The sequence below is a fragment of the Falco rusticolus genome, chromosome 4 (assembly GCF_015220075.1).
Source record: "Falco rusticolus isolate bFalRus1 chromosome 4, bFalRus1.pri, whole genome shotgun sequence".
NCBI lineage: Eukaryota > Metazoa > Chordata > Aves > Falconiformes > Falconidae > Falco > Falco rusticolus.
In genome coordinates, this window is record NC_051190.1 from 81,424,255 (window position 1) to 81,449,456 (window position 25,202).

At 35.9% G+C, this 25,202-nt stretch overlaps 1 protein-coding gene across 1 annotated transcript in view; it reads right to left on the reverse strand.

Annotated features, from left to right (window-relative positions):
• Nucleotides 1-25,202, reverse strand: part of DGKB (diacylglycerol kinase beta) — a 363,209-nt gene that overhangs the window by 71,739 nt on the left and 266,268 nt on the right. The window contains 2 exon segments of the mRNA XM_037387123.1: nt 7,668-7,863; nt 13,530-13,620. Coding sequence (XP_037243020.1) covers nt 7,668-7,863; nt 13,530-13,620 — 287 coding nt within the window.

The following is a 25,202-nucleotide window of genomic DNA, read 5'->3' on the forward strand; positions in this document are numbered from 1 at the left end:
TCTGCCACAGTCCTTTCTTCTCAGTAGATTAGCAACTACAGTGCTCATGAAGGACTTGGGATACAGCAGGACTAGATCCATAGAGGAGAGAATGGTTCAGCTTAACAAGTCTTATCTGGCAGAGCAGTACCCTATTCCCATTCCTGCTCCAAGGACTGTTCAAGTATTTGATGAACTGTTGCCACATGCAGCACATTCAGAAATTCGTCTCACTATCTAGTCAGCTGGAAGTGCGGTGTCTAACCCAGCCTATTACTTAGGCTCCACTTAAAATAAAGGGAGAGAGAGTCACCTCCAGCAAGCATTCTAGTCTACCTGCCTTAGACCCTTGTTCAAGCACAGGATAAATACTTTTCTTGAGGAGACTCTGTCTACTGGCTATAAGGTTGATTTTTAGACACTGAATTTAATGTCACCCTAAGAGGCCTCACAAGGATTTAATTTACTGCAAACACAATGCACTCACATAACTGTAATGAAATTCCACACAGAAATATGTGAAGTTTAGGTTAAAACTTTGATTTATGATTTAAGATGTTCAGAATAGCTATGATGCATGCTTGGACAGGAAAAAAAATTTGAATAAATTAAGATTTTTTTTCTATTGTTTAAATTTTGAAGAAGTATTTGGATTCGAAGGGTTAACTTTGCTGTTTAGGTGATTTTTATGCCTTCTTAGTTTCAATCAAAGACAGAAAATAAAATTCCAAAAACATTAAAAATGCTGTTATTTTCAGAGCAATTATATTAAATTTAGGAAAGAAATTAAAATTTCATACAACGATAACTTTATGTTATTTTCCAAGCAGAGTAATTGAGGCATATAACTAAATGAAGTGGATTTGTGAGTGAAACAGCCGAAGCGTTTTAGATTCATGTAGGGCTATAACTCATCATATGTATGTTTCCTGAATCTACACCTTAAAAGTAAGTCCCACATGAGTTTTGTTGTAGTTTACATTCAAATAATATAGCTGAATTCAGACTTCTCTGAACTTCATATACTTAATGCTTTGACATATATTGTCAGTGATTAGACCTATTTAAATAGCCAGACAGCACACATATGGACCCCTCCATTTTTACCTTCTTTTTGGGGAACTGAGACACACAATCTGCCATAAACCTTTTAAATATAACTTACTGTACTGCTTTTTAAGGAAACTTGGTTTCTTAATTTTTCTGATCTGTGACTTAAACAAGTTGCAGGGTTTCTTGGGTTGCTTCCATTAGGAAAAAAACACCAGTGCTAGATTTTCATTCTTCATATGTCTTCCTTACCATAACAGACAAAAGAGCTTTTTCCTTAAATTTAGGAAGACTGAACAGAAGGCTTATCTAACAGTTTTATAGTCAAAATTTGGCTGAGAAAGCAGTCTTTCTCTTCACTTTTTCTAAGAAATGCATCAACAGATTTTCTATTACTGTGTTCAGTGCTTCCCCTTTTCTCAGGTTCACTGTTCTTTTTCTGTTATTTTTCACAGAAATACAAATGTATATGTTTATTACTCAGCAAGGGTTTCCACCATATATGCCCTGCTTGTATCTTCGTTATGGATAAAGAAATATACCTCAGTTTGTGTACATAGCTCCTGAGAAAGGACCATAAATGATTTGCAAGCTATCCCAAATGCAATAAGGTGTTTACACATCCCTGCTATCTATTCCAGTGAGTTTGAGTCTAGCTTAGGACAGCATGTAATTATTATTTCCTTTGATGTTTAACTGATTTAGTGACTGGTTTTCATTAGACATATTTCTGCTTCCTTGAATTCTGAATACCAAAATGTATTACCTCAAGTTCTTAAACAGATATTGTGATCAAGTTAATTTACCTTTTTATTTTTTTCTTTTTCTAAAGTAACACAAATATCCTGCAATGCTGATTACTAAAATTGGTAGAACTCGATTATATCGGTACTATTTTCTTTCATCAAACTATATATATATATGTGTGCACAAAAATGCCTAGTTAGGATTGTCAAGGCAGCAATTGAATGATTTCACTTAGATACTCTGTCCAAACAACACTGTTTCTGTACGTTGAATGTCTTAACATAGACCAACTATGAAATAGCTATATTTAGTTATTTTTCTCTGTGGTAATGTGTTAATGGCTATGTTAACCAAAACTGTCTAAACAAGATCCAAAATAAGGACAATTACCTTATTTATCCATTACATTATCCAGAGGATTTGATAAAAATATTATTATAGAGAGTTCATTATACAGGCCTTGTACAATATCATAAATAACCTAAAGTCTACCAATATTGAATAGACAATGTATATTCAGTGTATGTAGTATATATAGTGAGTACATAGATCACAGTTTCTTACTTTTTCAACTTATGAAATTAATTTATATTAGAGATCTCAAAATTAATGATGTGCCAAAATTTTAAATTTAGAGAATTATAAACAGCAAGGAGAAGCCACCCGGCCAGAGAGTAGTTTATGAAAGACTCCCATACATTAAATTAGTCTGCCAGTCTACAAAGTTTATAAGTTGTTTAGAGAACTCTTGTCAGGAATCCCCTGGCTATAAGGAAGATTGGAATAAGATTCTCTGCCTCCGCTGCAGAGTGGAATTTGACACCTAATAAGAAAGGTATTTTCTCCTCTCTCACTATGTATAGATATTCTAAAGTGTTTTAAGGCCTTCACAGTCTCTACGTGTCCCCTGCTTTTAACTGTAGTGAACTGTATACACGTTATTCTGTTTCCAAAACTTCTGCATTTCCATTCAGAAAGTCATAACACAGTTATTAACAGAGATTTCCACATGGAGTTATTGAATCATATTGGTAAGCTTGGTTTATGCCTAGGTGTTGTGACATGAATGCACATTGTCTTGAATTATTCTAGTAGCCTGGCATGTTGCTGAGTAATACTCACTGCAGCTCTTAACAAGCTGTGCAAATCAACTTGGAAAGTACTTGGTTAAGTATCAATGTGCCTGGTAATGTACAAAATAAATAGGAAGAAAGTATTGCACTTAAATATTTATAGTCTAAAGGTTTCACCTATTAATAGTTCATAGAAGTGTCTTCAGGAATAAGTCCATTGAGGTGACTGGAACTACTTTTGCAAAACCAAGCTACATATATGTTTGCAATAAAGTCTTAAGAGACTTTAAACTTTAAAAGAGATTTCAGGACAGGGCACTAACTGGACTTCAGCAAATCAAAGCAAATCAAAGCATAACTATATCCACCCCAAAGGAATCCTAGTCTACTCAGCAAAAATTTTACTAGAAAGATTTTCAAAAGATTTCTTTCCTTTTTGTGTCATAACAGGTTTGAAAATTTTATTTAGTTTCTCTGTGAGGAAGAAAAATTTGCTGTTTTATACTTAACATAAGTGGCATATGTATTTCATGTAAGATATGTCGTCATGATTCAGCTTATGTTTTGGATGTAATTTCAACAAGTAGCTCAGTTATTTACATTTATGTTTCTCAACTCATACTTTAGTTCCTATGCAGTATGTTCATCTTTTTAAAGCACTGATTTTTTGCATTTATCAATATCTGTGTACATCCAAACAAAAATCCTGTCCAAATAATGTTCAAGGATAGTTCACAGTTACATCTAAAATCTGTACATAGAAAAAAAATGATTGTGGATAGATATGTCATAGATATGCACGTACTAGAAGTTTTTAAAACAAAACAAATGGAAACATTGCAACTGTCAGATTCATAAAGTCAAAATACTAATTAAATCATCTACTTTCACGGATTATCACAAATATATGTAGTTGTATTTTTTCCTAATGAATTGATTTTGTACAGTAGAAATTATAATGATAAATTAGAAATTAAAATGAAATTAAATTAGAAAAAAAATCCTATTTTTATCCTAATAACATTTGTTGAAAGACCATCTATACTTCTGAATAGGAGTTGAAATAAAAACTAGTATTTTTTTTCCATTAACAAAGATTAAGATAGTATTTAGTATATTGAAGTTAAATAAGGTTTTCTTTTCAATGACTTCTAAGTTAATTAGACAAATATATTTTCATATATTTTGTATGAAAACATGAGAGCTAGTTACTAGTTAGACAGAAATATGATACACACACAGAGACATATATACCTATATGCTATCAGTGCCAAATTTTGCTCTTTAGCATACAGGCACAACTCCTAATGAGATAAGCAGGGAACATATTTAAATACTGCACATTTTAAATTGCTACATTTCAATAAATTGTTTTTCAGACTGTGTTCATATAATAAGATAGTTTTTCAAAGAGATGTCATTTTGATTACTTAAAGTCCAGATTGTGGTCTTGCTATTGAGTATGGAGGTGGATAATGGGAATAGCAAAGAAAATACAAGTCTTTTTGCATCATCAGGTGACAGTAAATATGGAGAAAAAAAATAAAAGAGGGGGATAGCACCCAGTAACAGGACAAGGGGCAACAGGCACAAACTGAAACACAGGAAGTTCCACCTGAATGTGAGGAAAAAATTCTTTCCTTTCAGGGTGACTGAGCACTGGACCAGGCTGCCCAGCGAGGCTGTGGAGTCTCCTTCTCTGGAGACATTGGAAACCTGCCTGGATGTGTTCCTCTGCATTCTTCTCTAGGAGAACCTGCTTTATCAGGGGGTTGGACTAGATGATCTCCAGAGGTCCCTTCCAGTCCTTACCATTCTGTAATTCTGTGAGTAGCCTCAGAGGAATACACCTTTCCTGAATCACACAGATATACAAGAAAGGAAAAAAGATTTGGCAGAACTTTGACCCTTTTTCCTGCAGTAATGATCATGCTGCATGTACATGTCTTATGTTAGGTGATACACACAAGAGCAGGGGGAGGACAGCAGCAGAACCTCACACAAGTTTCTTCTTTTTTGGAAATCTGGAAAGTCCTCCTGAGGCTGTTTGAGGCGAGCAATGCAATACACTCAGGGGCAACAAAGTACCCAGTGAGGAGACAACCTTCACTAGTCCATGCAAGTATCCCATTTAAGGGCTCTGACTTTGAGTACTAAACTTCAATTTGTGTATTTATGGTCAAGTTATAAAACTATAAAGACAACAAGAATACAGTCTGATATGCAGTTGAAAAAACCCACAGTTACATTGCAATTGAAAAAGACTAAATTAAATGTGCGTGGCACTCAGAAGTCCCATATGAGAGGATTAGATTAAAAAAACCCAAAACATCACCACACAAAACCCAACACCAAAATCTGATATATGTAAACATATGAAAATATGAGGATGTTTGATTGCTGTCTCCTAGAAAGTGTAGTGATTCAATGCTTTATTTGGACATAAAAATGAACTGAAAGAATATTTATTCAGAATAAGTAAATAAACAGAAGTTAACGAGCAGGTACACATTTACCATGCTTCTCAATGTGGCAATACCTATTTCTGCACCAGGCATTAAAATTTTACAAAATGTTTTCTTCAAACTAAAAAGTACAGTTCAAATGTGCCTAAGAAAATAATCAGTTAGACGATATCAGGCTCTCAGGTTTGCTTGTATAAAGCTAGTGAAGGAATCATAGGGCTTTAGAAGTGACAGGCAGTCCATTATTTCCACAGTAGGTAGATTAAGATTCATCAAAACTATCTGAGAAGCCTAGACATAAAATGGACTGAATTCCATTATTCAGCAATAATCTTGACTACTGAGATGAAGCAGCACACTCGAACCTGAAAGCCTATCTTAGTTATCAGAATTAAGTTACTATTGTTTGCAATATAAAATAGGAGTGGATGCCTAGAGCAAATCAGTTTGCTCTCAAATGCTCATGCCACATTAATTTTGGAGTTTTACTTTGAGTTGTTTTAACCTTGTTCCATGGACTGAACACCCATTTGCAGTCAGATCCTGTGCCCCCACCATTTAAAAGGAACCCAGTTTGCATGCTCAAGACTGCTCAGTGTTGTAAACCAGAATGCAATAAACACAGGCAACTCAGAAATCCGAGAAATGTACAACTGTTAAGTGCTAAAAAGCTACTGTAGCTGCAACCAATAATACTATCTATGTACTCAGTGATGAGAAAGAGGTGCTCTAGCTTATGATACTGAAAGTAAATCTCTGCTTTGAAATTGCTTTTTGGTTGAAGCTACTTCCATCCACAATGCATATAAAGTGATTAGAAACTCAGTCATGAGACTAGTTTTTCTGAAGGAAGGTGCTTAATGTTTGCATTTAAAGTACTTCAACAGATAATGTAGGATCTTCTGTTCAGTTTTTAATATTTTTACTATTATTTTAGTTTCTACTGTCCAGGAAAATGGAAACGGGGTGCAGCAACACCGTTCTACTAAACAGTCTGTAGACTGAAATAACTGTTATGTGTGTATCGAATACATACAAAACTTCAATGATGAAAGAGGTTGTAACACCTTGTTTCACTGCTATCAAAATGTTGAAACATCCTGTATCCTTATGTTGAGAAGCAACACAAAAAGAGTATTTTTGGTGAGTCTATTACCCAATACCTGCTTTCACCTCTTGAACATCAGGACATAATACAGAAGTAGTGTATGCAGAAGGTTAGGAGCTGATAAGACCCCAGCTGACAGTGTGTGTTAAGTTACTTTCAGATACTGAGAACAGGTATCAAATTGCTGAAACACAGAGCAATTTCGAGTCCTAGTACTTATTGCAACCTCCAAGCCACAGGAAACTACTTTATTCCCAAACTTTTGTCATCCAGGTAAGTTAGCTGAACTAAAACTACAAAACATATTGATAAACTAAGATACAACTAGTGATTTAAAAATTACTGCTAATGAAATGTAAAAAATAGGCCATCCAGAATGAGTAAAAGAATCACAATAACATCAGTTAAAGCCCTAATCTTTACTCATTTTGAATAAGGAGGAGAAGCTGGAAGATACTCTGAAGCAAACGATATTCTTTTCCATAGGATAAAAAGAGGGAAAAAATAAATGTTTTCAAAGCCTGGTCTGTGCATTCCTTGGTGTGAACAGGATGGTGTTTTATAATCACTAGAACTTGTGATATGCAGCAATGTGTTACAATGCATATTCAGATTCTACAAAGTAGAACAGAAATTACTATATACTGTAGGTTTTGTAAAGAGTTATGATTAATAAAAACATTTATGGAGTAATAGTGTCTAATCACCAGTAGAGTATACAAGCCCTGAAAGGATTGATCATGCCCATGCAAGCAAGCTACAACATATGCATTCAGGGACTGCATACAGTCCATAAAATGTATACACAGCTTGCTCTTGTTAGTCTGAAGTACCTTCCTACAGCCTCTGTCCAAAATTTGTTAGAAACAGGGCAGGATTATCCCCAAGTTTAATGCACACTGACATTTAGAAGCATTATAAATGTTCAGAAAGCATTTCCTGACTCCAAAAACTCCAGGTACTTCTAGACTGAATATTGTAGTAGCAAACAGTGCCACATGGTGTGCTTAATCTGCTTAACAGGTAACATCCCGGCCAGGTTTGCAAGTATATAGACTGTAACTGTCAGCACGTCTTTGTTTATGCCTTTGCTCCAGTGCTTCCCATCAGAAAAGCTAAATTCACAAGAAGAGAAATAGCAAAGAACTGTCTATCCTTTTTCTTGACAAGAGGCAATACAAAGTTAATTATACAACTAAGTTGACTGGATGGAGCCAGATAGCCTACATTAACCTGTAAGCTTACCTTGGCATACAAACTTCAATTCCTTGGCATCTGTGACAGTGGTTCTTTTATCTGACCTCTTCTTTTCTGTCCGACGGTGACTACGTCTTTTCTTTGTCTCTCCCCAAAGATTTGATCCACCATGCATGCTTGGGATATTCAGAATGGCAATTCCTTCCAGAGAAATATTGATTAAGTCTAGCTGAATTCCATCACACTGATTAGCAAGGAGAAAAAAAAAAAAAAAAAAAGAAAAGAAAAAAAAAAGGAGAGAGAAAGCAGTAAGAGAAAGGAAAAACAGAATGTTCTACCTTTCAGACATTTTTACTCAGCAGTTCATCATTCAATATTGTTAATGGTTTATTTAGTGTTTTCACATAAGATCTATACTTGTGTTTGGAGGTATGAGATAGGAACTGATCCTCATTCAGAAGGCAAGCAATGATTCCTATTCAGCTCCTGATTGCTTGGAGTGTGGGATCATTTGGTAGGGTCTTGCTGTTATCTGATACCTATTCATTGACCCAAGTGAAATATATTTGTAGCTTTACTACAGCTATTAGCAGAAAAACATTTGTACTACAAGAATTTCTATAGCGATAACTGGAGGTTTTCTGTTGCCTGTTCCAGCTAAATTGTCTGTCTTATGATTTTGCAATGATACTTGTCATTATAACCCCTGAGTCCCTTCCACATGAAGCTGAATATGAAAGTCCCTGCATATAGAGCATATACAGCTTTATGGAGAAGAGTCTAAGCAGGCCCCAGGAGCACAGAACACCACACAGATAATAGTTTCAAACCAAAGGCACAACTGGCACATTAGCATATGGCTATGCCTGACAAATAACTACTTCTGGGAGGTTAGATTAACAAAACTGGGTACAGCAAAATGCTGATGTAGCTACAGCACTTATCCCAGAACCTCCATCAGCCAGTTCTCTGAAATACGCACCACAGCCAAAGCAAAACACAGGGTATGGAGCTAAAGAAGATATATCAGTGTTCTAAAAGCCTTCCAAGACTTACTGGACACACAGAGGAAAACTTACTCTGTGGGACAGTCCCTTAAGTGATGGAATCGTTACTGTAGGGCATCTTGTGTCACTAGTGCTTCTTATAGCAAAACTGGACATAAAGCCATTTTATAGCTGTACATTCTTTTACTAGATCTGGCTTCAAATTTTATCTTGTAAAGGGACTATAATTTTCACTTCAGGAGAACAGTCCCTGAACTGTAACTTATCAGCCTGTTCAGGGACAAACTGCAGCATCTTCTCAGGTGGCAGAAGCCTATAATATTTGCAAACACAGTTCACCTGGCACGTGTTGAATGAGATGCACCTAGCTTGACAGGATACACCTAGCCTTCGCTGACTACAATTTACTCAGGCTAAGTCCTTCTCCCTACCTACATGGTTTTAGGATCAAGGGGAGCTCCTAACCATACAAAATACAGAAAAACACTGAAGAAACTCCAGAGAAGAAGACCCAACTTCAGATTACTGCAGTTGAACATGCAGGTGGAAGGCAAAGCATTCAGTCTTACTAATTAGTTCACTGAACCAGCCAAATTTTCCAGGATTCATATACCTGTACCTTGGCTACAGGTACATTAGTTTCATTCCTCACAACATAGCCAGAATATATAGATATACTGGCAATTGCACACACTTTGTCATGTATAGCAGCATATTTTTAAACATTAGATCCTACTCCTGCAATGTTTTATGAGCCAGTAGGGGGTCCAGTCATGCATTTAAAACTGATTAAGGGTCTTATTTTGTAATTCCAATATACAATAATCAGGAAGAAAACTGGAAAAATAATTAGCTCTGCTTCAGTAATAGTCCACTGACATCATGCAGCTTGCTGCTCTGTGGATCACTGACACTTTTTCCTCTCTGCCTAAACCTTTATCACAGCTTTGAAGAAAAGCAAAGTACAGCTCAAAAATAACTGTGCATAATTATTTGTTTACCCTGAAGCTTTCTGAGATCACCAAACAGAACTGTATTATAATGCATACTCTGCATCTTCTTAATTCTTCTAAGAGTGTAAATCTGGAGAGAGAATAATTTTAAGAATAAGATTTCCATTTCATATTTGCTCTTCATGAATTAAATTTTAAACCTGTGAATTACATTCATATAGGGAAATCTTTAAAATCAAAAGACACATCTGGAAGTGAGTTGGCAGCTGTGGCAACTACTGTAGTTGAAAATGTAACCTATCACATTTTTTTACAAGAAAAAAAACATGGGTCTTCACTGTTATTTTGAAAGCAAATTCATAGTTCCTCCCTATATTTTATACATATTAAATATTAAGATGATTTATTTTACTAAAAATTCTGCTCATGTTTATGCTCACTTACTGCTATACATTCTAGATAAACAGATATTAATTTCATAATTAAAAGTAATCTTGTGTAAATACCCTGCAGGCCTCAATGAATCAAACACATACTGTGTGTCAGGCCTCCCACTGTCTTCAAGTGGAATGTACTGGCTGGATAATTAGATAGTACATATTTTTTAACCTTATTTGCATGCATATTATATCTTTTGCACACTGACAAGCAGCAGTAACAACAAAAGTCAGATTACCACAGGGAATTCCCACAAAGAAGTCTTCATTTCTTATAATTTGCAGCCTAAATTAAAATAATTTGATCTTTGACAAGGATGAAATGTCAAGCAGAAGGGGGTCCTCTACAAGCCACGGCCTGTGGCTTCTGAAATCTGCCTAATTTATGTCAGTCACTTCTTAATACATATTTAAGTATTACACGAGAAAGATGATAAATATGCAATCTGACACCTTTGGTATTTCCCTGCTGTTAATTTATAAAGGTCTGGCGTCCCCCAAACTGACTGGAATTATTTAAATAAAAGAAGAATTGTGAAATAGGATGGCACAGGGTCTGGCTTCCATTTTCACTCAATATTGAACACAGCAGGTAGTACACTAAGACAATTATTTGACTAGGCCTCAGAATCCCACAGTGACGAGGAACTTTCTGAATTAGTAAAGGAGAATTTCTTTTGTTCATACCACAGACAAGAAGTTTGAGCTACAGGTAGCTCTGTATTGTCCTAACACATATGCTACAATAACAAACCCCAGATGTGTTCTGCGCCTTTTATTTCCTTTTTTTTTTTTTTTTTTTTTTATAAATTTCAAATACTGCAGTGATACTGCTAAATATAAAAGCATGCTTTTAAAGCACAGAGCATACCTGCCTAGATTAGAAATGAACACTAGTGCTTCTGGTTCTATTTTGCCTTCTTTCCTAGCCTCAGTCCCTTTTTGGGTAGTATATTTTACACTTCATTCATTATATCAAATATTTTCAAATCACTCTGAGCTGAGAACATACATACCTATGCCTGAAAACAGCCGAGATCAAGATTTTGCTATATGATCAAGTACAATATCATGCAAGACTACATGACCATTTAAATTCCTTTTTGCCACCCATTCATACCAGGTGGTATGGGAGGACCTATGATGCTTTTACAGCGTTGCAGGTACGGACCATGCTATCCCCATGTACACTGCATCTGTGCTTGCTCTTATTAAATACCCTCCACACACCTTTCTTTTTTTTCTGAATTGGAAAGAAAGTGTAAGTGCTCTAAACAGTAAAATCTTAAGTCTTATTTACTAACACATTATTATTAAAAATAAATAGTTAATTTTGCTTTTTTTTTTTTTTTAACCTTTTAGAACCTATGTTTCTCTCCTCAAATTCTTGGATCCCAATTTGGAAATAAAAATACATCTTATTCCAGGTAATGTAAGAATTTAGTGTCCAAAATTTGTTCTGCATCTCACACAGAAGAAAATATACAGAACATAAGACACATTATTGTTTATCAGGAAAGCCAAACTTAATAATGTTAGAAATCAAATCTAGGGTTGAACAAATATTTGCCCATGGAATGTTAGATCGCTGTCTCCCAGCTCAGAGATACAGATCCTTAATCTTCACAGGCTTTGTTCATTCAAAGTGTGGCTGTAGAGCAAATGCATGCTTTGTGCATTTTATTTGGAGTTAAATGAAGTATCATACATCAAGCTCTCATTTGCAGCAATGTCCCCAAGCAAGGGGCAGCAGGTTAGAAATCAGATGAAAACAGCGCTGCTCCCAAGTGTTTCTAATGTTCAAACAAGAAACATAAGATACAAGCATATTGGCAAGCATTGTCCATTTAAATGTAATTTACTCGTAAATAAATTTGTCAATAACTACCTCCTAACACTTGCATAAACATTTTGGAAACTATTTCCCCTATGCTTTTTGTTCTTAATTATAGGAATAATGATAATGATCAGGACAGATGAAGTGAATATTAACAAACATGTCTCATATAATGTAATATTTATTAGTGATATTGTTGTTATTGATATGAATTGTTAATAATTATACAACTGGTATTAGCAGCATCACAAACTTGCACGTATACTTGTTTGCTTTGGGATGCTGACATTTCACCACCCTTTCAATGGTTACAACTAGATGGTTTAGGATCACATCTTATTATGTTTCAGGCTATGTAAGATTTTTACCAGACAGAAATATTTTCTTGGGAAAGCCTGCTCCTCAATTTGTGTTTAACGAAAAGGTACATTTAACACACAGTATATTAAAATGAAATCAAATGAGGTAGCCATTTCTTCAAATAACTAATTGAATATTTCCCAGGCTACATGTACTTAAACCCATATGTGTGAAGCACTGTTTTGGGAAGCAAGAGTTTTTTATTTGGTTTGGGGTTTTTTTCTGGGTTTTTTTCGTTTGTTTGTTTGTTTTGTTTTGTCTGTCTTTTATGGGTTTTTTTGTTTGTTTGGGATTTTTTGTTTGTTTTTAATCTAACTTGTGGAGCATGTTTCCACTTTAAAAAAAAAACTTAACAGTGTAACAGGCAAGTCTGGCACCACAGGTCTTACAGTTTCGGTCCGAGTATTCTTTGCTACTGTCCCACTACCAGATCATGGTCTTTTCAGATCACTTCAGACTTTGCTGTTCAGGGGGCTTTGACAAGACTCATAGCTCTCACCATACCTCTGTGAGTGCCTCATGACATTATACAAATACTCCATTGACATGTGCAGTTTCTTGTTACTATTGGAAAGAAAAGGCACCATAATCCTCTTGGAAAATGATTTAATTATTTAACTTCAATTCTCAGGTTTGTACCTTCACTCATTTCACATTTTTCATTTACTTATTTAAAAATATCACCCCCCCAAATAGTTTATGTAATTTAGCCACTTACTTATGCTATCAGCCATCAAAGTAGCAGTGGCACATTATTTTAAATTCCTATTTTGTCTGTAACTATCCTGTGTCTTTTCAGTTAATGTTCAATGCATAATGGAAAGATGACCCCATGTGCAGAGAGAAAAGCTATTTAATGAAGGGGAATGATTCAAAAAAAATATATATTCTTTAACCTTTATTCAGGAAAGTAAGTACAATTTTAGGGAATTGAGTTTTAAAGGTTATAAAAACTTGGGACCTAGAAATAATAAGATTTTTTTTTTATTTTAATCCTGCAGCAGCTCTCACTCCCTCCGACAGTCTTTCATTTTTCCATCTGACCTAGCCACACTCCCTATTGATTTCTAATGTTATATTTCACCTCTTGACCTCGTCTACTGTATTAAGACTTCACTAATCATCAAACTGAACTTTGTTCCAGTGTGCAGGGCTACACTACAAATAGACACGATAAAAATAATATTTTGGAATGTAGGGTCGAAAGGATGTGCACTGCTTTGCCTTGTTGGATTCAGGCACTCTGCACCCTTGCCCCCTGCATTTCAGCCAAACTAGTGACATTTCAAGGATATATGCAGCAATTAGTTTCTTACTTCTATTTCTACAGATTCATGCAGCTTCTTACAGGTGGCTGAGAAAGTTTCCGAAGTGCCAAATTCAAAATACCAAAATTTGTTCTTCATTCTGAAACAAGAATAAAAGAAAAAAGAAAGATCTTATTCACTATCAATATGTGACAAAAGTGATCATCCTGTCTTCCATTATAAGTAATGGCAAAGGCTTGGGAACATGTGACATCCCATTTGAAATAGATGAGCTCATAATTTTCAAAGCTTAAATGTTGGTGTCAAGTTGTATGATATCCCCTAAAGGGATAACAGGAATGTGTTGAACTGACAGGTTCAAATGTACCTTTGACTTTTCTTTTTCAGTGACTATCAGAATATTTTTTGTCACTTAACCAGTGACATGCCTCAGAAAAACGTATCGATTTTATTTCATGTCTTACACCTACTATATGGTTTCTGATTCATGGTTCAAATCTTTATTCCACTGAGTACTAGAATGTGCAAGCAGGGCACTCCCATCATGAAGAAGAGATGAGACAAAAATGTAGCTTGCCTTGAATTAGCTAAAGGTAAGGTAAATGCTTATCGTTCATGATGACAGACGAGATATTGGAAGAAACTAAAAATTCCAGACCTAACAATCTTTAGATACTTTGCAGTAGGAAAGCTGTATTACCAGGCAACTAAATCATAGACACATTTTAAATGGGTGATGAGACCTGCAACTTGAAGTTCATTAAGAGATTCTACAGAAAAATAAAACTGGATATAATGCTAGTAAATTGCTTAATTTATCATGACAGCAGGCAGAGATTACGCTTTTTTCTTCTTAAATACATAAAGACTGCACTTCTGTTTTACCAGATTTATTGCATACTGTTAAACACAATCAGGACACCAGCAGTACCATTTAAAATAAGTATGTGCAGTTTTGTAGAACTCTCATGAGTAATTATTATTCTTTAACAAAACAAGAAGCTAAGCCAAAAAAAACCAACAAAAAAAGACACAAGACACTGAATTAAAATTCATTATTCACACTTAGGAATCAGATATGAAAACAGTTCATCCACTTGCATAAAGTGTTCTTTGACACAGACACAGCACAGTGTGCTTGGAACTTCAGACTGAGTTTCCATGAGGTAGAAGTGAAGAGCGAAATGCAGATGAAGATGACTGTCAAACGTGTCAGCAAAAGTACAAACCCTGCCCTTAGTACTTATTTCAAATAACACACAAAAGTCTACTTAGTGGCTCTTAAAGTCACAAAGGGACAAGGAGCACAACAGCACTGGCCACTCCCAGACACCTTGCTGGCACAGGAGTCAGCAACTTCTGGTGCAGTACCAGAGGTCTGCAAGGACATCCAACCTGGCAGCCTGTGTCGGGTGGGGAACAGAACAGTAAGGAAGTCACACACTCCTGATGAAAAAGCGACAGGCATTTCCAAAGGTTTTTGCACAGAAAATCTGAAAAAGTTTGGAAACAATTTCTGAGAATCTGCTCTGGGATAAATGGCATCCATCAACCAGAAAGGCTCAGAGCAGATTCAGCTTCCAGACTTCAAGTGTATGTGACTGGAAGTGATCTGACATACATCCCTTCTATACCTGCAGATCAGTTAGCACACTGGTATGCTGACCTGGGATCACCTGTGCCAATTTGTGCCAATGTATCTGAGGAAATGTAGAGTCGTTCATTTCGAAACAAATGTGAACAAATTTTGGAATTCCTTTTGGGTCCCTCTAGAAAATCTGGATGCAGCTATTTTCCAGCTACTTTCTATGCAAGGACAATGAATAATGAAGAAATAATAATAAAAATAAAAAACCACAAAACCCTGATGTAAGTATTCAGAAAAATACTTTGTCATTTCTTTTGATCCTATATTAAGATCAACAAGCCTTTGCATCTTCTCCTTTGAGAGTCTTTCCTCTTGCTATTCAGTTATTTTTACGCCAAATGAAGCATGTTCTTTTTCTTTATTGAAAATCCTGCTTTAAATTGACTTATTAGCACTGTATATACTAAACTGACTTGCAAAGATAAAACTGATATAGAGTAATTCAGAATATATTGTGACAAATTCATGTATTTTGAGTTCAGCAAAACAAAACCCAGAGTTGTCAGTGCACTCAAGGTTTACTAGAAAATTTGTATCTATAAATCAAAATATTTTAGGATTATATGACAGAAGATTAAGTACATTTATCAGATGAGGTTTTGATGGTGGGTGTATTTCTTGTCATTGCAATATAAAGATTCTATTAGGCCAAAAAACATAGTCTTGAGTCTGTCCTCCTTTCTCTAGTTGACTATTGTCTGGTTTTAAGGATAAACAGAGAACTGACAGCTTTTCCAGTACAAAGATAAATGTAGATACAAATAATTTTATTCCTCATTTTAAAAGGATTTACCAACTCCCTTTACCAGCCATGAAACAGATTCAATTGCACATTTTTATTCAAATGCATTATATTTTTTATTGAACTGAAAATTGTCTTAGAACTTTTCTTTTATGTAAAACAGTTAAATGTAATAAAGACAAATCACATTAAAATTTCCATAAGGAAGACCAGTCTTACTATTATAGCAAATATTCTAATTTTTCTAATAAAAAAAATTCTCTCTAAATTCATATCTTCCACTTGCATTCTTCTTCCAAACAGGTGAAGTTTATCTGCTTATCAAGACAGCAGCAAATAGTAGAAGAGTCCATTCAGAAGATTAAAAAACCTACTGTCATGGCAACTCTAACTTCTTTCACAGTGGTTTAAGTAAATTTTAGATTGGTAAAGAAATGCTTATTTAATGACAATTTTGGATCATTAAAACTGTAAGAAACTGAATCACAGGCTGCTGTCATGTCTATTTTCTTTTTCTCCTAGAGGTAATTTAGGCTTGTTCCGAATTTTAATAAGAGATAATCAAAATAAAGACAAAGTCTGTTTCAGGGGAAAAAAAAAAAGTGCTATACAGTAGCAATTTTCTTTACAACACTAGTTTTGTTGGAACAGGAAAGGGAATAGATTATTTTACAGGAAAGGATTCTTGCATTGCTTCAAAGTGCATAGCTAAACTCTTAAACAACTTTGTGTTTGAAAATACAATATAAATAAAACATCAATCACAATTAAAGGCTGACTTATCTAATCCTGCTATTGGATTACAGTATGCCAAAATATAGACAGTCTATGGATGTAGGAACAACAAAACAAAACTGTACTTCACGAGACTAAACACCTTTTATGCTGGCAGTTTTCCACACCCTCAAGCAATGGTCAATTTTCTGATAAGGGGAACCATTTTCTTAAACAGGGATGAAACAAATTAGCCAGGCAGTATGGGAAGGCTAATACTGTCATTTCTTAAGTGTTTCTATAGTGTGGATAAATATCAGTCTTAGACACTTGGATATGTTTCTTGGAAAAGTTCAGGTTAATATTTTGTAATCAAGGCAAAATGATCAAAATAGTCTGTGATATGGGTTTGCTCCATTATCAGTTAATCAGAAACCCCCCTACTGCTAAAACTATTTTATATAACCTTTCTGATTAGGCAATTACAAGGCATGTCACTGAAAAATTGTCCTGTATCTAAATATGGAAATAGTAAATATGTTATTCTACACCTGAAAGGCGCCTGTACTTCACTGCAGTATACACTCTCTCTCGGAATGTGCATAACAATAGACCAGCGATGGACTGCTAATAAAATGTCACAACAGTACAACAGGAGTATCTTTAATGTTAAGAAACAAATTCATGTTCTGGCATTAAGGGTCTACAGTTGGGGCAAGAGTTTATTGCTACATTTGTAAGTTTGTCACACTTTCTACCACATTGTACTTACACTTCTTATATCTACTGTTTATATTTATTGTATTTATTTCCACTTTATTTTAATTAAGCAATGTCAGGCTTCAATGACTTGAGCTAAAAATTCCTACATCAGGAAATTTCTGACTGGAATTTTTATAAAATTTCAGCTGAAGTACTTTGACCATTTTTGAAAATGACTGGAGAAAAACATGTATATTTGCTTATATTAAGTGTGTTTGATAACATACACTTTGAACTGTTTTAATACAGCTACTTTTTCAGAGCAGAGATTTTAAATTTAGCACAAGGATGGCCTTGCATCAAGAATATGGCTTTGGCCATCTGTATGAAAATACATACAGAATTTAACTATATTATTACCATTTGGAAATACACTCTGGGAAAGCTTTATTTTCAATATTCTCATATGGCAGAGAAAGAAAAAAAAATGTCTCTTGTTCTGTCATCTGTTACCCTTTAATCTATACAAAGTATAGATATTTTTACTGATGAAACTACTAAAATTCTTAATTTTTCCAAGGTAAATTCCTTGAAAAGTCCATTGCCTGGATGCCATCTCTACCACAAATCTGTGCAAGAAAGTCTGCTCTTGGACAAGCAGCACCCGATTTCCTCCATAAACTATACTGTTCCCCAAAATATAATCTCTAAGCACTGCCTTCCAAAAACATTTTTCTTAAAGGTATTCCAATTATGTTGCAAAGCACTGTTCATTTCTCAGTGAGTGTCAAGGGCTGGTCTCACTCTGTATCATAAACTCATACAGTTTCCTGCATACAGCTCCCATTTGAAGAGCAGCATTCATGAACAGTGTACAGAATGTAATGATTAAACAAAAAAACAAAAAAAAGTTCCACAGGGGGTGGGGGTGGGGGAAGAATAGGAAAGAAACCATATACACTAGATGCTTATCATCTCATTCACCACATTTCTGGAAGGTCTTCAGAGCCACAGATTCAAGGTAAGTATTTAATAGGAACAGGTCTCTCTGGCTCCCTTTTCACCCTTGTTCACTCTTTTGTCCTCTGCTCCAAGGAAATGTGGAATAACATGTAGAACCACTCTGCAGGGAATCAAAATTACCAGAGAAGTGTGCGGAAATGGAAGTATGAGCCAGAGGTGTATTTCCACAGAGAAGAAACTGTGAGGATACCAAGGGGAGAAAGTTGACAAGTATATGTGGAAAAAACAAAGGAGATAATCATCAGGGAAAACAAGAATCAAGAAAGAGAAGAATGGGAAAAAGATAGGAACCTAATTTCAAAATGCAATGAAGTTCTGCAATGCTGACAGAAGAATGATGATAAAATAGAGAAGGGAAAAAAAAGAAAATAATCCTAAAAGAGATCCAAGTAAAACCACCTATTTTTGACGTCTGAAAACATGGATAATAAGGTCTAAAAATGAAACTGGGAGTATAGGAAACACCATGCTGGGCAAAAAAGCAGAACATCTGTTCCAATATTCTGTCACTGACAGTGGTTAGTACCAGAGACTTCAGAGAATAGTGGAAAACTCCATGTAGTATACAGCTGGGAATAATCTAGCTTTCAGGAAGGTTTATTATTATTTATGATTCTATCAAATTGAAAGAGGGTACCTTTAAATTAGATGTAAGGAAGAATTTTTTTTACAATGAAGGTGGTGAGACATGAGAACAGGTTGCCCAGAGAAGCTGAGGGTGCTCCATCATTGGAAGTGTTCAAGGTCAGGTTGGACTAGGCTTTGAGCAACCTGGTCTAGTTGAACATGTCCCTGCCCATGCAACCCAAACCATTCTATGATTTTAACTTTTAAAAGTTTGTGGCCATTTACACCATGAAGCAATATGAAAAACAAAACAACAAAAAAAGAAAAAAGAAAGGTTAGCCAAATTTATGAAAGCAAATTATCACTTAAAAATAAAAAAGGTTGTTTACATTAATCCATAGTTATTAGAGTTTGAAATTTTGTATTGCATTAAAACCCCTCAACAATATAGAAACCTTAGTGCTGGTTCCCAATGTATGGGGAAAAAAGTTGGTATGGTAAAAATTTTTTTAAGGAATGCCTAAAATTGCTGTTGTTTATTGAGTTCCAGCTTGAGACATATATTTAAGAGCAAGTGAGGTAAAATTTACAGCAGATTGTATTTCATGGTGACTGTACTTTGTATTTCTGGTAATAAAATGTGCTGATATGCTGGATTTCATCTAATTAAGTAAATAAATATCTGACAAAATAAATACAACTTCAGTAGCTAAAAAACATTCCAATGTTTTGTACAATTCAATATAAAGGAAATTTTTATCAAGTCCTATCCCTCTCAGAAGTTTTCAACAGACAACATATTTTCCATCTTTTCTTACTGTTCATAAATCTATTATCTAGGTAATTTTATACTTAGGTAAAATGATTTCATTGCAGCACATAATATATATTAATAAGAATGTATGACTTTTTCTAATGTTCTTCTTTTCTTTCCACTTCTGTCTTAACAATCATATAATTCCTGTTCTGCTTTATAATGAATCATACGCAAAGGTAAGGAAATAGCCACTGGAGATGCACATCCATAAGAGATTTATGTGTGACTGGCATGATTTTAATAGAGACATCTTTGTCAATTTTTTCTTTTTCCATTACCAACTGTACTTATGGCAAATCTAAGTGTTAATCTCTTATGGCACATAGCATAAGCAGAGGTTGCATAGGTAAGTGCAGAAAAGTTAGAATCTTGAAAGAACAGTTCCAGTTTTACAAATAAATACAATTTTCATGTTATTATACAATGATACCACCTGTACTTGGAAAGCTACCTGATAAAAGCTTATACCATTAAGTTACACAGTGAGATCATTCTTCCTGACATTTATTAGTTCTACTGCTGCAAAGCTGTTTTTGACTCCATTTTCTCTCATGCTTTTTAACACAGTTTTGCACTGTAGCTCACAGCTCTGCATGCATCTGGTCTGAATCTCAGCTGTCCACCTGCCTGCCCCGCTTCTCTGCCCCACTTCTCCAGCTCTCTGCCCAATCGTTTCCAAACTGTCCAGTTTGTTCCAGCTGTAACTACCATCCTCCTCCCTTGCCAATTCAGTTCTAGTCTTACCCTCTCCTGTGCTCTCACATCTGTCCAAGAACCCACTCTTGGACACTTTGTTCACTCTGACCGCTTCCAGTAATACACACAATTCATGAAGAATTGCAAAAGGGCATTTCAGTACTGAGTGACTGGGGTATAATGTGTGTGACATTTAATGTGGATAAATATAAAGTGATGCATATATTATCCTAAATCTGAATCAGCTCTTGCACACCACGTGAAGAACCCAGATTTGGGATAACACATAGGAGAAAACAAAACAATCCTAATTTTACAAAGAGCAATGAGTTCTCAGGGACAAAGTCTTGAGCTTACAATAGCTGAAGGAAGTATTGGAGCAGAGCTTAATAGCATTTACATGAATTGTGTTGTGATGCTGAACACTACATGCAGTTTTTCTCTCCCTAAAGAGGAAACGTGGAGGGAGGAGAGAAAAAAGCCCCAACGACAAAGAGTATAAGAGAACTGGGAAAATTATGGAGAAAGAAAGTGGGGACAATCAAAATATTGAACACCTTTTGAACTCTTCAGCCTAGAAAGGTGATAAAAGGGAGAGAGAACAGATTTCTCTGAAATCATGTATGCCATTGATAATTGAGGATAAATAGAATGTTGGGGTTTAAACCTGGCTGGCAACCAGCACCATGCAGGTGCTCACTCGCTCCCCCCACAGTGGGATGGGGGAGATGATTGGAAGAGTAAAAGACAGAAAACTTGTCAGTTGACAAGACAGTTTAACAGGTAAAGCAAAAGCCATGCACGCAAGCAAAGCAAACCAAGCAATTCATTCACTGCTTGCCATGGGCAGGCAGGTGCTCAGCCATCCCCAGGAGAGCCAGGCTCCATCATGTGTAACAGTTACTTGGGAAGACAAACACCATAATGCCAAATGTCTCCCCCTTCCTCCTTCTTCCCCCAGCTTACATATACTCAGCATCATGTCATATAGTATGGGATACCTCCTTGGCTAGTTCAGGTCAGCTGTCCTGGCTGTGTCCCCTCTCAATCTCCTGTGCCCTTCCAGCCCCTTTTGCTGGCAGGGCCCAAGGAACTGAAAAGTCCTTGACTTGGTATAAACATTACCCAGCAATGACAAAGAATATCTGTGTGCTTTCAGCATTGTTCTCACACCAAATCCAAAACACAGCACTGCACCAGCTGCTAAGAGGAGAATTAGCTCTATCCTAGCTGAAATGAGGACATAGGGGATGACTATTAACTGCCTCTCCCAAGAAAAATCTAGGACAGGTGAGAAAGACCTAGGAGGCAGCAGATATAACAAACAAAAGGTTTCTTTACACAACATGCAATTAAGATGCTAAAAGCTTACATCAGTTCAAAAATTATTGGAGGGAATAATGGAAGAAATAGCCACTGAAATCCACATGAGAAACACACCACAAAATGAAAATATATTTCATGTTACCCTATTCTTCTCAGGCTTTTTGATAGATGGCACTGGAGAAAGAGCACAAGGCTAGATGACCTTTTGGCTAACACTGGATAAGTTTTTGTACATTCTAATGTTTCTGGTCCAAGCAGATTTCCTCTTTTCTCTTACTATCTTTGCTGGATTATCTATTTCTCCGCAATAAATGTCTCACTACACATTACCACATCTTATCTCAGGCTTCAACTATGCATTTGGACCGACATACTTGTACAGACAGTCCAGCTATGAGTACCAGTTAGTTCACACACTCCAGACAGGTACTGATGTTCCCAAACATCAACCATTATCTGTATATTTGCAGACAAAAGGTGCAGCAAATGCACTGGAGGTCTGTGCACTGTTTCCTGATTTTGCTGGGCTACTGATCAGAATGTAATTTCTCTAGATTTTTGAGAGAAATGTTAGCCAGACTGGTAATGCTACCAGAAAACACATGAGCAAAACCAGAATGATAATCATATCCATAACCTACATTCTGCACTTAATAGCTATGAAACCTCTTTTCACTGAATGAACTATGATGCTATTCTCACAGGCCCTCCATACACTGCAGACTCCAGTGGAGAGAAGCCTACTACTATAATCTGTACAGAGAAGAATCTTACCCTAAAATCCAAGCAAAAATGCCTACATGGAAATATAAACAACACATCCAACAATTTTAAGAGTCTCAGAGTGAAACTCAGTGACTTTTGAGCTGTGCCTCAGGTTATGTCCGTTTTGTGCCAATATGCAACAGGATGTTCACAAGAAAACAGGTTACACTCAAATGAGACAAATTACAGGTTAACCTACAGCACCTGGTATAAAAAACAGTTATTATAAAACAGTGGAATACCTGACCGATACAGCTTACAATACATCACTCCATGTAGGAGGGTACTGTTTCAAATGTGTGATAGAAATATCTCTTTTAAATAAGGAATTCTGACACTTGCTTTTGAATATATTCTGTTTTAACAGCAAGTTATTAGTAAGATCAAAAAAACAGAGTTTAGTTTCTCAGAATGTTTACCTAAAAAGTACCTTCATTTTATCTGTGATTTAAGCTGTTATTTTGCTCCACTAAATGAACATTCCTGTAACACTTAAATTCTTTGCGTCCATTTCCCATCATGAAGATTTCTGCTCTTAACATTGTACTTATTTTTATCCCCATATTTCTTTTCAGTTTCTTTCCCAAATTCCCCAGTCTTGGGAGCAGATGCTGAGGCACCAATGACTCATTAATCTGAAGAGGTTTTTTATCATGAACAAAAATAAAGCCTATAAACAGCTCCACATTTACCAGCCTTGGTCGTACTAGAGAACCAAGAAAGCTCTTTCTGGAAAACAAAACAAAACAAAAAACCACACCAAAAACCCAAAACTAAAGCGCCCTCTCTGTATATGTTATGAAAGACCTGCTATCTCGGAGCAAGGTCCTAGACCTTCACATTTCATCTTTAAATTATGTCAGATGAATAAAACAATCTTCCTTCCCCTTAGCCACTAATATGGATATGTAAGCGCAGATATGACACTGAGCAGTACTTAAATTACTGAGATCATTGTTAAGGTAGTTCAGAGGTTCAGGGACAGGTTTGCATGGAACAACTCCGCATGGGCTGCTTCACATGCACGACTGTAGCTCTGTTTTAAGAAACAAACAAGCAAACATACACACAAACAGCTTTTGTTTCCCTGTAATGCAGGTGATTATATGTGATTAAATAATATTTTTCTCTACCCAGTATTTTAACTCCTACTGAAAAACTGAAGCATCTCAATACTGCTATTCAATTCTTGCCAAAAAAATCCTTCCATTCCCTTAAAATACTTGAAACACCATGCTTTACACCATTCCCAAGTATGACACAATGAGGAGGTTAAGGGGAAAAAATGGAAAAGGAGTAAGCAATCAAATGCTGTAAAGGAAACAATGAGCAGCTCTTTTGTGAACACAGGAGAAACTTCAGACTTTTCAGACTTTGTTTAGGAGAAAATCTTTTCTCCTTAGGATCCCTCCAAAGATATTTAAACCTGACAGCACTGGGGACAGACTCTGCCTGTCTGACTGGGATTAACAGGACTTTAAAGTTGGGGTATGTGTGTTTTGTTTTTGGGGTTTGGTTGGTTGGTTTGTTTTTGGGTTGTTTTTTTTTTGGGGGGGGGGGGAGTTGTTTGTTTTGTTTTTTTTACTGGAAGAGCAGATTTATGTGTTTAGGGAAGCCTCACCCTTTTCAAGCTTCATTGCCTCCTGAGCCCATCTCTGTGAAAGACCACTTCTAAGAAGGAGTTGGTTTGCCTGGGATTCCAGCTTAACGTTGTACTTAGGCACGTCAATGCATTTGCCTACCTGTGAAGCAGACAGCTGTATTCCCAAAGACAAGAAGACATCTACTCAATGGAACTGAAGGTGTGATTCACCAGCCTGAGCAAGTAGAATTATTCTCCTGGCTTCATTGAAATATCTGGCTGTCCATTGACTACAGTGAGAGCATGAACATCTAGTTCATGTGTACACAGACACCTTTAGAGTCCTGCGCTGAGTTGCCTTGTCTTGCTTCAAAACACATCCAGATAAGAAGACACTCCCCCCTCCGCTGAGATAAATGTAGTCTCATTATTCCTTATTTTACTTTCTAAAAGATAATTTAAAAACGATACTCTTAGAAGTATTTAGGTGGGACAAGGCACCAAAGCATCTTTATACCCAAGGTTTTTAGCGACTTGCCATAGAAGAACTCAAGATCTGAAGCCAGTCCACCTGTGATCCTTGTAGTGCCTTAAATGCAAAGGGCAATGTATGCTGTCCCTCCTCTCTAGTCTCATCTTCAAGGAATTTTTAAATAGGCATTTAACCCACCTTTCTCCCCAGGAAACGCACAGATGCTGTGCTATCTCACTTCCTATAGAAGGGTTACAGCACAGCTGCCAGCTCTCAGGTGCAGACCATTGGGGAGAGAACAGCCAGGTGGAACACATGGGCCAAGCTTCATTCTCTTTGTGAAACAAAAGTTCATATTTATTAAATAACAGTACATTCCTTTCTGTTTTGTAAGGTAGGATAAGATGAATTTTGCTTTTAAAAGGCCACCAATTTTTTAGAAACCTGAAAATATTACAATTAATGCTATATTTGTGAGTCTATATTTTAGGCAATGTTTCTTCCCCTGAAACTGAACACAGTCATCAGCTGTGGTTAAAAATGCTGTTCTCTATTTGTGCAGACTTTAGAATGCATTTTTAGTCTGTACTTAGTAGAAATCAAGACTTAGCATCAAAAATGCACATGGTAGCTGTATAAATAATAAATTCTGCTACTATAACTGCTT